The sequence below is a fragment of the Seriola dumerili genome, unplaced genomic scaffold (assembly GCF_002260705.1).
Source record: "Seriola dumerili isolate Sdu_G_001 unplaced genomic scaffold, Sdu_1.0 BDQW01000191.1, whole genome shotgun sequence".
NCBI lineage: Eukaryota > Metazoa > Chordata > Actinopteri > Carangiformes > Carangidae > Seriola > Seriola dumerili.
The window spans coordinates 7,879,567-7,892,523 of NW_019174446.1; the positions used below are offsets into that span (position 1 = coordinate 7,879,567).

Sequence of the window (12,957 nt, forward strand, 5' to 3'; positions counted from 1 at the left end):
TTGTGACAGGCTCTTGTTTGGTACATTTCATTTGTGGATGTATTTGGTAAGACGTTGCCATGGAGCATGTATTAGCTACAGTCAAACTTAAAGAAAAAAAAACCCCACGTTGTGCTCTTTTGACAAAACAAGGCAAGGTTTTCAAGGCGTATCAAATGTAAGATCATTTTGCCTCCTTCGGCTAAAATGGAACAAAGGTTATCTTAGGGATGGTATGATCAAAGGGTAACTCTACCTCCTGAATAGGTGGTGAATTTAGAAAAAAAAAAAGATTAATGACATCCTGAAGTAAGAAGTACCTAGCTGCATGTACCTGCTAGTTGTTGGAAACATCATTGGTATTACCACTTGAATTGTCTCAAAGTTGATAAAAAAAAAAAGTCTTATAGAAGTGAATGGAGTCTCATGCCAGTCATGTGGTGCCACTTTTGAGGTCACAAATCCTGTGAGTGTATCACCAACCCTCATTTAAACCACACACACACACACACACACACACACACACACACACACACACACACACACACACACACACGCGCACACATGCACACACGCACACACACACAAACAGAGACAAAGAACACAAAGAAAAAACCCGTGTTAAGTCACCATATCAGGGCCACAGGCAGAGCCTTCTGCAGCTGGCATGAATTTGGTCTCACACTTCCTCCCAACACGGTGGCACCACAGAGCCTTGCAGATATCCTGGAACAACATGAGAGAAAGGATAAGTCACATGGCACTGCTAACATGTTTTCTTGCTCCAAATTTCAGAAGTGGGATGATCAGTACCCTTCCCAAAACATCTGTAAACAAAGCTAGCAATGGGAAGAACAATAAATTATGATAACATTGTTATTTTGCCTCTCGAGAGCTATTAAAACATGTTGATGGAAAGTTGGGGACTAGGGATTGTGTGAATAATGATCTTCTGGCAAGCCATCAGTGTGCAGCAACCTTGTATCTCCAAAATATTTATGCTTCAGTAGCTAGGATAACAACATTTTAGAAAAGAAAAGAAAGAAGAAAATATATGAAATATGGTCCAACTGTTGCAAGGCATTATTCCACAGACAATGCATTGCATCAGTGATACAAAAACATGCACGTCCATCGTTTTCTGTTGCAGAATGACAAAACAATTGAATGAAAAAAGCTGCAATCAGTATTTTTATATTAAAAAAAAGAAATAGTCCCATGCATTAACATGCAATAACAATGAACAACTGCCTTACTAAACTTACATGATGTCATGGCTGTGTTTCTCAGCAGTAGTCTAAAAGATTCAGATGGGAATACCGGGTGGTTTCCCTGCTCTCATTGCCTGAGAAACATGGCCTGCTACATTTTAACATCAGTTCTATTACTATCTGAATGACTTTATCAGATTTTGACAACTCAGTGCAGATGCTGACAGGCACCTCGGCCTCAGCTTGTAGCTGCAAAGAGCCACCATGGAATTCATCCCATGGCCCATTTGTCCGGCTGTTTTGCTTGCTCAGGCCTTTTGTTGCAGTAAAAATGGTAGAGAGCGAGCAAACGATGGAAGGAGTAGACAGGGAGAGACAGGGAGAGGTGATGGACAGAGTGAGACAGAAACTGAGTTAAAGGGAGAAAGAGAGAAAAACACACATACGTACATATTATTTTGCTTTTTGCTAGGGTAACCCAGCTCTATCTGACCACAAACACCATGGAGAGTATCTTTTGGCTACTCCAGTGGTACTTTATCTTGACAACGCCTGCCAAAAAGTTTTATGAAATATGATTTCATTACACAATGAATTGCACCGCAGAGGCTGATACTTGAGTGTTTTTTATGAGTAACAAGTGTCTGGAAAGACAGTGAGCATGAGGGCTGCTTGGGGATTTTTGGGTCCTGCGCACCTTGCTGCTACCAGGTGCATGAACAGAGACAGTTTAAGACCAAAAACAAAACCATGAGGGAGCCATTCTTAAATATCCTATAGCTGAAACAACGCATTAATGTTTCAATGTTTAGGTGGCTAGGTTAAGGAGGATAGCATGTGTCAGTATCATGGGTTCAAATCCAGTTGATAATCTCTGTGACATTTTATACCCTCTTTCCCAACTAGAAACCAGGCTTATATGTTTCGCAACAATGTTATCATATTCCACCATGGTGTTCAATAGAATAGAAACCTCAAAAGTAAGCTCGTAAATATATATATATATATACTGTATATATAAAAATTTGTCTGTCATTTCATACGAGTTATTGAAATTTTTATAATAACTGCCCACTTGCTAAAGTCTCATTTTCTATCTTCCTGGAGGTAAGGATATTGGCCAATTTTTTTTAGAGTTTACTGACATAATCCATGTATGCACACTCCCTGCAGGGCCGGACTCACCCGAAAGGGGTCCTAGTGTAAAAATGGGCTGTGGCCCCCTGTTAACCCCACCACACTCACCTTCGTACCCCAACTTTGTTTGATTATAAGTTGATTAAATGACAGTGTATTTGAGAATAAGCTATGTGAGTGCTGAATAATAACTGAAACATTCAAGGCATTAAACATATACTTGGACATAGAACCCCTGGACCAACACAGCATTGCAAATTTTGTTTATATTAACCAATTATCTAAATTAAATTATGACAAATTATTTGCTGTGCAGTGAATTGGGTCTGTGGAGATGCCCACTTTATCCAGTTGGCAATCTAGCCAGTGATTTTCTGAATGTGTTATATTTTTCATACAAAAGAGCTCTTTGCCAGAACAGCCCCAGAAGAAATCAAATGTCCCATATATATATGACCATATATCCATATCCATATCATAGTATAAATATTCAATGACTCCTTTTTTTGGAGGGAAGGGTGCCTCTTTGATTCAGGTGAGATTTAGGTAGGGTACCATGTTTGGACCCACGACCTCTTATCCAAATGCTAGAACACCAGTAACTTAAAACACCTTAGGAGTGTCATAAAACAATGAAGTAAACTAAATCCTATCTGGACTGAGGCAGGGTATCTCAAACAGCAACATCAGCAGTAATGAGAAAATGAGAAGAGTGACAAGGAGAGATTCCCATTGGCAATTCTCCAGTGTATATTTAGTCATCCATCCCTGTGAGTATTTCATGGGCAGCATTATAACTCTCACAGTTTGTTTTATGTGCGTGCGTGTGAGAGAGCAAGTATACATCCACGCATGTGTGTGTGTGTGTGTGTGTGTGTGTGTGTGTGTGTGCGTGTGTGCACATGAGGGCATGCAACCCTAAGCAGTTTCTCTTTTCCTTCCTCTTTCCTTTATTCTTTTTTCCTCTACCTCATTTTCCCCATCCCTTTCTCGATTTCTTTCTCTGTTTTTCCTAGGAAATAATTGCCATCAGATTTTTTTTTTTAAACTAATTAAGCACTCAGGTTCCATTGGGTGTGCTGAGAAAACCCCTCAGAGAATCATGGCACAGGATTTTTAACTCATTTTTAAGTCTGCATGGGTTGGCATTATTGAGTCAAAATCAATTTTACCTTCTTAAAATCGAGGGTGCAGAGTTTGGCCTTCTCCCCAAACTGCCATTTGCACTGTGTATCTGCATCGTACAGCTCGCCAGGCAGCTTCTCAGGGTATGGATACTCCTTGACTGCTCTGGGTTCATCTGATAGGCACAGAGCCTGGGCAGAACTAGAGGAGAAGAAGGGTAATAAAAAAGGGAAAAGGACCCAAGATGAGAAAGGATGAAGGAGTGAGGATGGCAACATAAAGAGGGGAATGGTGGTGAAAAGGTCAGGGAAGGAGAGGGGAAGAGTATGGGGTAAGAATAATTATTAATATTAAAACAAGTTCGAACAAGCAGACATGAACAGACAAACAGACATGTGATAAAGTGTTATGCTTCATTAAGCTGGTAAATAAGGCTCCCTAATGTGCCCACAGAAAATCCACAACAGAGAGCATCAGTCCATGATATTCCATTGTTTCCAGTGTTGGAGAGTACCGTAAAGTGTTGCCATGGAGACATAACAAGTTGCCAAACTCAAACCCTGAGAGTAATGGCTTTAATGCATCAGACACTCAATTATGACAGACATAAAAAAAATCCTTGCCCATATCACTCATATCGTAACACCAGTGGGGGGTTTCCAATGTTAACTGATATCACTGGTTACTATACAGAGATGTTTTACAGCTTAAACACTGCAGGCAGGGGAATATAATACAAAAATATGGTGGAAAGAGCATGAAAAGGCAAAATATGTTGGAATGATTCAACGTGCTAGTGAGTGGTCCTGATTGCTTTAGCAGAGTATGTGTGCCTGTGTGTGTGTGTGTGTGTGTGTCTGTGTGTGCGTGAGATCTTCCATTGGTTTATGGGTCATATGTGTCCACAGAGAACAATGGCTGTTCTGGAAGTGTAATTTTTCTGATATTCTACATTATTCACATAATAAAGTTTCTGGAAAATAAACTACATTTACAGTGTACACACATCAGCAGGTGAACAAGTAAGGTTCGTGGGCAAGCATGTATGCACGCAGACACTCACTCACAAATAAAATTACAAAAGACATAAAATTACAAGCCCAATGTAGCTAATTTGCAGGATCTCAGGACACATTCCCTCATGGCACTGCAAAAGCCTTCAAACAAATGTTTTTTTTTCCAGCTGTAAGCACAGTACACCACAAGATTATCATCAGCTGGAGATTTTAAAAAAAAAGGGATGTGAAAAGCAACCATTCTTTTCTAGGATTCCCTGTAGATCTCCTGACTCATCTCTTCCAGACAAAAAAAATTACGGGGCATTTTCAATTCCCCATGGTCTGTTGATACATTAAACACAAAGTTATGTGGCAAATGGAAAAGTCTCAAAGGTCTTGATTACATAAGCCAATTACAGGACTGATAAGAGGAGCAGTGGTCACAGGCATATTGTCACTTGAAAGACTACTACTGTACGAGAGTATTCACTTAGCAAACTACAGCTTCAAAAGTCATCATTAATTTTTATCAACACCTCTGGCAGTTTCAATGAACACAAAATAATCTGAGCTTCACCAAAAAGGTATTTAAAAGACTAGTTTAACAATTTTGGGAAATACAGAGAGTGCTGAGAGCCAGACAAGAAAATTGATACAACTCTCAAGTCTACAGTGAACACGAACCTGGATAGCAGCTGGTTAGCTTAACTTAGCAAACAGACAGGGACAAACAGCCTGGCTCAGTCTCGAGGTAACTAAATTGACTCATGAACACCTCTAAAGCTCACTGATTGAAGTGAAAATTGAAGTGTGAAAATGAAGTGAAGTTTTTTTACAAGGGGTTATGTGATGAACTATTTCTTGGAAGTTACTGCTTCAAGCCATGAAATAATGAACATAACCCCCACTGAAATGATAAAATTGTATTTTTTAAATTTCGGTATAAAAGTTATGAGCTATATTTCCTCCATGTTTCCTATCTTTATACTAAGCTAAGCTAACCTGCTGCTGGCCTCAACTGCACACATATCATTCAGATTTCAAAGTGTTATCAGTCCTCTCCATCAAACCTCTCAGCAAGAAAGCATATTTCCCAAAATGTGACAAGACAAGCACTTTTTTAAGAGACACAGAGATGGTGACTATAAGGTGTGCAGTAGGCCAAATTGTGTCCTTTGGGGTATGCTCAACTCTGGGAAAAGAAATGGGACCACAAGAGAATTTTGTAACTTTCATGTATCACTGACTTTTTAATAGCTTTCACCAGCCCTTATACAACAAAAACAACGCTAAGTGGCTTTTAAGGGGATTTTGCCTCTCCTGCCATGAAAGCTGTCAATCCATTTTAGGCACGACAAAAAGCTCAGATAAAGTATCTGACTATACATACAGTGTTGGCACAGACCTCTCTGTCATAGCTGACTGAGGAGAGGCAGATTTAGAGTGGGTGTGACGTAGAACTCTGTTGGCTGACACAGCGCTCCCCTCCATAGCAGATTAATGTAGAGCCATTTAGGAGAGTCAGTTGACTCAGTGAGACACATTTAGCCAAAAACATTCATGTATGATAACATTCTGTTGATTGCAATTAGGAAAACGTACAGCACTTCAGCATTTTTATCATTCGATGATTATACAGGAGGACGACCCTTGGTTGGTTCAGTGGTGCAGAGATCCCCTCCACATGGCCTCAGGGGGTGATGGGAGTTTAATATAAAGCTGACAGGCCTAACAAGGGTGAGGTCACTCCAGCTCTAATAACTCAGCGAGGAAATACACTGTCTGTCTCCACCACTCTGAGAGGGGAGACCTGACAGTTCAGTTAACACACTGGTAAATTTAGTGGAGGGCACTGGCTCTGGGCTATCTGGTTTCAAGTACACACATACACACACACATGCACAGACACATAGAAGCACAGCCAGACACATGGACGCTATGTCCGTGATGCTTGTTTTTCACTTGGGTGAGCAGGCTGCATGCATGAAAATATAGTTATTGCATGAACACACACACACAACTTTCTCCCTGACACACGTTCACTCACATGTACCTCGACACACAATGACGTATGCACCACATATCACTTAACTTACTTGCTATGTTTTGTATATTTATATATTTCAGCCTCTCGCAGGCATACATTCTGTAGGTCGGTTTGTCTTTGCTTTTGTAAAATAAAGCAAGTCCTTTAATCGTTATAACATAAGTGCAGTTTTTCACTTGGCACTCTTTGGATCTGAGTAGAATTTGAAACTGATGTATCTGCTGTTGACATGTTTTTTCTGCAACACATGTTCATCTATCAGTAACACATGTTGAATGATACAAACACAATGCATTTTTAAACTGGCTATTGCCAGGGGGACTTTGTTTGAATAATTCTCTTTTATAAACTGATATAGTGCTTTATGTTTTTGCTGCATGAGCACTTAACAAAAGTTGGAATGAGGATTTACTCATTACTCATCAACATGCCATATGGATATGATATAGTTTATGTTTTGAAAACTTAATAAGACTCTTCAAGCAGTGTTACCATAAATGTCATTATCAACAATAAGTGCTTCTTAAATCAATTCCCTTAGCATTGTTTCACTACAATAAAGGCATAGCAGTAATGCTAAAATATGGCTGCTTACTTGAGGAAGCGGCTGAGGTATTGGCGGCTGCAGGCAGACCAGGAGAAGATGCCATTGTGACCGGCTAATGTGGGAGACATGATGTTGCCCTCTGACTTCTTACAAACGTTACCCTCACCATCATGGACCATTCCAAAACTGGGGGATTAAAAAGAGAGTAAAAGATTTACCAATACAATACATACAAGTTATGGTGACAGTGCTCCATATTAATGGCACAGCGCAATATTATTTGATTAAACAGTAGAAGACAGACTGTACCAGAAGAATGTGTTTGGAGAAAGGGTGAACAAGAATAAACCGCAACATTGCATTACTGTGGCTACCTGAAGGATTAAAACTTTGTCATTAGCCTGCAAATTTTTGCACATATAGATCTTCTGTTGTCCACTTTTAAACCATATGCTGATACATGTTATATATTAAATGTACATAAGAAGTAGGCAGAAACACATTTTTAGAAATCTTTTTGAAAATATGCTGACATGATGCACAAATAAATAGAGGGATGGAAACCCTTACTTGTGTCCGGATTCATGAGCGATGGTGAATGCCAGACCAAGTCCTGTGTCTTCATTAATGGTACAACTCCGGTACTTGCTGCACATCCCACTAATTGGAGCAAAACCTGCAAATTTGGTGATACAATTTTACAAAGTGGACATCACGGTTCAATTATTTGATCGGTCAGATCCAACATAACCTGTAATTTGTTGATTCCAATGACCACTGTCAATCTGTGTTTACTCCTACTTAACAAATATTCAACTTTTAAACGTGTAGTGCATTGTCAGTAAAAAACTAAGAGGATTCTCTAAGAGAGACACATTCTAGTCTGAGCTTGTTGTGGACTGTATTCAGAAGAAATATCAAACACACCATTACTGGGTTCAAATCCCTCCATATGTTAAAATATGGGACTCTGTGGGAACATTCCCTGATCCCCTTGCTACCTTTCACTTCACTTTAAAAACATTCTTTCTCTGTCTTCACTTCTTTCTCATATCACTCCTTCTATATTAAACTCCCTTTTACTATTCAGCTCCCTTTTTGCCTCTCTCTGTCCACTCTCCTTCTGTCTCTCCTCACAAAGACACTCACACACAGCACCCCTGGCTCTGAATCAAAACGGATAATACTCACGGGGGCCTCCCTTAATGTTTTTGTCTCACTGCCTCAGGGAAAATTTAGCCTTGTGTTTTGTTATTTTACGGCTCTAAGTCATTCGCTATAGAGTGCAAAGCTCCTAAAGTAATGTTCTCATGTACATAGCTAATGTGAATAATGATAGTAAACATAAGCAGGCAGACTGACTGTGAGAACTGCCATTTAGTTCCATTTTTGTGCCAGGAAAGAGGTAGATCATTGATTTTATATACTGGTTTTGAAATATGGAGGAAAACATTGAGGGACAGGGCTGTAACAGTTATGCACATAAACTGTGTTATATACAGACTGATAGTACTAATAGCCAATTTGCCTCGCACCTTTGGGAGTTAGTCAGAGCTAACTCTTTTTTGACTGCACGCACGCACACGCACACACAAACACACAGACACACACACCTTTGAACTGGGCTTTCATAGCAATGACTAGGGTAATGTTAGTCTCAATGCTTTGAAGTCAAAACTTAAGTCTGGGGTTTGAAGGAAGTGCGTGTATACGTGCATTTGTGTGTGTGTGTGTGTGTGTCTGTGTGTGTGTGTGTGTTTCTGGGACACAAAATGGAAGTTTTTTCTCACAGTGTGGAAGACAACAATGTGTTGGCATGGTCATTACCACAAACAAGCTGTTGTTAGTTTGTTAGATGGTGTACACTCACAGTCACTGCGTGTGTGTGTGTGTGTGTGTGTGTGTGTGTGTGTGTGTGTGTGTGTATGTGCATGTATGTATGTATGTGTTTAAAGTAGTAGTATAACTCTGTTCTGCCATGTAAATGACTTTATTATTCATGTTCTTCTGGTGTTGCATTTGCAATAAGCTGCATTATTTTCTACAGATTTGCATCTTATGAATAAACTACTGCATGTTCTTTTGAAGTTCAATAAGACGAGATCCAGCTGAATCAATCAAATTGTCCTTCTGATCATATATCTCCTGCTCATAACTGATGATATTTGTTTTTATCTGCTGTTACACTCTATATTATTCTATATTACTACATACATATGTGATCCTGTGGGGCAGAAAAGATCTGAAAGCTGCTGATCTTTTTAACATCTGGTTTGGCTGGTGTGATCCTGAGTCACACCGTGTGACAGACAACAGGGGCATCTTCCCAGAGAGAGACAGACGGCAAGAGAGAATGACATATTTCTATGAGAGGCAACATACAAAGAATAAGGACGGTTGGCATACATGAGACTTTGTCAAAATTAGTGACTTTCATGAAAAACACTAAATGCATTTTCTGCGAGTCCTTTGTATTTTCTCAAATTACACTTTCATGCATTTTGTTACTGCAGAATCTACTCCTCAATGTTTTTTGAGCAGTACAGCGATAAACATTGGAGCAAAGTCGTACCAAGAGTGTCACAGGGTTCATTCTTCCAAGAGCAGATGTCGAGTCCTGTGAGCAGGATGGCGTGGTCATGGTGGCGTCCCTCTCTGCCTCCCAGAGTAGACTGCCAGTGGCAGAAGCTGTTCAGTGTGTGGTCTGCATGGTGGTTGATCACCAAGCCATCCTTGTGAGATAAATCAGATAAAAAGAGGTAGAGGGAGACACAATGTTGTTTTTGTGGAAAGAAGCTGCGAGTGTTGTGGATTTCAATTAATGAAATGTACGTCAAATTAAGGAAGTCTGTAGGCTACATGCTTAATTGGTTATGAAATTTAGCATGGAACCACCGCTACAAACGTTAAACATTACATGTCATATTATGTTCTGTTTTACCTGAGCAACGTAGCATTGGGTTTAATGTGATGCTAACAAAGATGCTAGCAAAATAAAAAGTGCCGTTAGCAAGTATTTAGCCGGTGTTTGACTAACATACAGTTTGGCTCCCATTCATTGTATAGACCCCGGCTTCCCATTTATTATTATCCACCTCTCTGCAATGAACCAACACACATGAAACATTTGCTTCAAGTCAAAGTTGAATCATAAACCTTAAACCTTTAGCTACAGGCAAAACAAGCTAGCAAGCACGTAAACTTCAGCAACTGAACCACATATGCTAACCCATTATTCAAAAAATTAATTAAATCAATTTGGGAAGAATACGTTAATCTCTTAACCTAATCAAAACCACCACAGTTAGCAGCCAACAGTGACGTACCTTTAAAGGATAATGTAACTTACATTTTTGAGCGTTCACTTCAGTTGTAAATCATCCAACCTGCACCATATGATGTGACCTCGGGGTGCGTTCATAGCATGGTCAAACAAAACGACAGAAGCTATTCAAAATACTGTCATCCATAAACTAGCCTACCATTTGAATGTCAACATGATACTGGCCATAACTTAAATTATTTTCCAGGACAACACAATATTTAACAGGACATTTGATAGGCATTATGATAATTGCCTCTCAAGGAAGACTGAACTTTATTAGCATCACAGGTGGATAGAAACCAGAATCCTTTGACCTTGAACTACATGACTCTGGACAGTACCCCATCTGTTTCTTCATCCCTCTCTCCCTCTCTCTTTCTCTTTTTCACATGCTGTCATCTCCTGCTCTGCACCAGAATTTCCCTCCTGAATCTGACAAACATCCAAGGAAATGTATACCTATAATTAACAACTGTAAAAGTTCTCAGTAGTTAGGACGACCCTGGAAAAGCTCTGAGACTTAAGAAATATGGACCTTGAGGCATAAAAACAAATAAACACACAGTGTCTTGCATTCCCTTCATGTCTGAAGCTCCATGTCACTGCTAACAAAGGCCAGGGTGCTTAAGGTAAGAACATTCTGTTATTGATGTTGTTGGAGTCTCTTTACATGAATAGATTAAAAATTTTCAAACCTTTGAACCACACAAAATGTTGCATCAAAAATCTGTTGCCATCAATCAGTGCTGTTGGAGAAGCTGGATTTTTGGACATGTGAATATTTTACCTACACTACTGACTGGCTTTGAGATGCTCACCTGCTCTTCATCCAGAAGCACAAGACCCACTATCACTATGTTGATGTTCCCCCCTATTGTACCATCTTTGAAGAGACTGGAGACCTAGAAGACACAAACAAACACATGTTATTACATGTTACTACATATGCATAAATGCTTTCATTTTCTGCAATCCATTCATCAAAGTCCTGTCACAATGGCACATTTCTGTTTACAGTTAAATATCTCTTCAAAGTGACTCTGACAAGTTAAAGACTTGTAATAGTTGGCGACAAGACAGGCTTGGCTATTTATTCCAACCCTGATTCCGTGTCATCCAGTCAAACCTCGTCAGCATAGAGATTTTCAGAGAGATTTGGATGGTGTGATGATGTCAGTAAAAAGTGTTATTCTGTCATCTGAAGTCTTCAAACACAGACCCACCTTTTAAAAAGAGCCTAAACTGTTAAAATGTTGCATACTGTGTCCCAAATTCTCTGTAGTATCTTTCACACATACAATCAGCTAACAAACTCATGTGAAGAACTTAGCACTAATTTAGTTTAATCATATTTTATGACATTATGAGATAAATGTGGTTGATATTTCACACTATATTAAGTATACTGTATGTGGGCGATATTAAGAGAAAGTCTGAATCAAGGAGACAACTGACCTTGTAATTCCTGCAGAAATAACATAAAAGCCTTTTTGATAGTATCACTGAGGTATGATATCCACAGCTGCTGTTTCCAGTTCAGCTTCTTGTACTCACACTGATATCTGACCATCAATCATAACAGTTTAGGCTTTGAAAGTGGTTTCCTGATCTTTTGCTCTTCCTCGCTCTCAGTCTTTCTCTTGAGCCTTGTGAATAACCCAGGTGCCACTCACTAAGCGTTTTCTTTTTTTTTTTCTTCCGGAACACTCTCATGCGTTCCTGATGTTCCTGATGTTCCTGATGTTTGGTCTTCCTCTGCTCTGACTCATGAGAAGACACACGGCTGTGATTTGTAACAGGATTCAAGCGAAGTTCTGAGGTCAAAAAGGCAATCAAAACCACTCACTTAAACTAAGATATCCTGGAACGCAGGTTTTTGACAGAGTTTCAGACTTACAGACTTTAACAGATACAGTGAATCACTGTGTTTTCACTCCCTCATAAAAGAAACAATCACACCAGTTTCCATAGAGCTTCAGTGTTTTGTGGTACATAATCTACAGTGTGTTTTTTTAAATTTGTAATTACAAAATGTTTTTGAAGTCTTTCCACTCTGCCACGTAAAAAACATAAATCTACACAACGCTGGAGCTGCATATCAGATTTAATTTTCAACACACATTTAATAAGCTTTTCTGAGACCCATGGGAGCTGGCAGGTGGGGTAGGGGGTTGGGTGTTTTCTGTGAAACTCCATACTGTATTTAGGTGACTCCTCTCAGGCAGGCTGTGACTACTCCAGCTTGGTTTCTACTAGAGGGAACCATGTTTTCAAAATAGATGGATTATCTTTGGATTTGTCAGTCAGTCACTAAGTAGCAAAACCAGCGTGACAGAATTTGCTTGCAGATCAGCTGAGAGGGACGGGGGGTCACTGTGAGTGTTGCGGCAATGATCTCACTCAGATATCAGTTTCATGTTTTTAGATGTGCTCCTTCTGATAAGTGAGAATGGAAGACAGCAATGTCCAGTCACTAAATCTAATCTGTGACAAAAAAAAAATAAAAACAAATGTGGATTCAGGCTGTGGTCTGGCAAGTGCCAAAACTTAATTTGATGAAAGGAAATATGCTAACATTTGCTGTACTG

General features: G+C 39.5%; 1 protein-coding gene across 1 annotated transcript in view; it reads right to left on the bottom strand.

Moving 5' to 3' along the window:
* Positions 1-12,957, bottom strand: part of adamts16 (ADAM metallopeptidase with thrombospondin type 1 motif 16) — a 54,101-nt gene that overhangs the window by 22,196 nt on the left and 18,948 nt on the right. Inside the window, exons 7-12 of the mRNA XM_022753601.1 lie at positions 11,188-11,271; positions 9,617-9,776; positions 7,615-7,720; positions 7,093-7,230; positions 3,500-3,653; positions 610-705 (exon numbers count right to left, since the gene is read on the bottom strand). Coding sequence (XP_022609322.1) covers positions 610-705; positions 3,500-3,653; positions 7,093-7,230; positions 7,615-7,720; positions 9,617-9,776; positions 11,188-11,271 — 738 coding nt within the window. The remainder of the gene's footprint in view (positions 1-609; positions 706-3,499; positions 3,654-7,092; positions 7,231-7,614; positions 7,721-9,616; positions 9,777-11,187; positions 11,272-12,957) is intronic.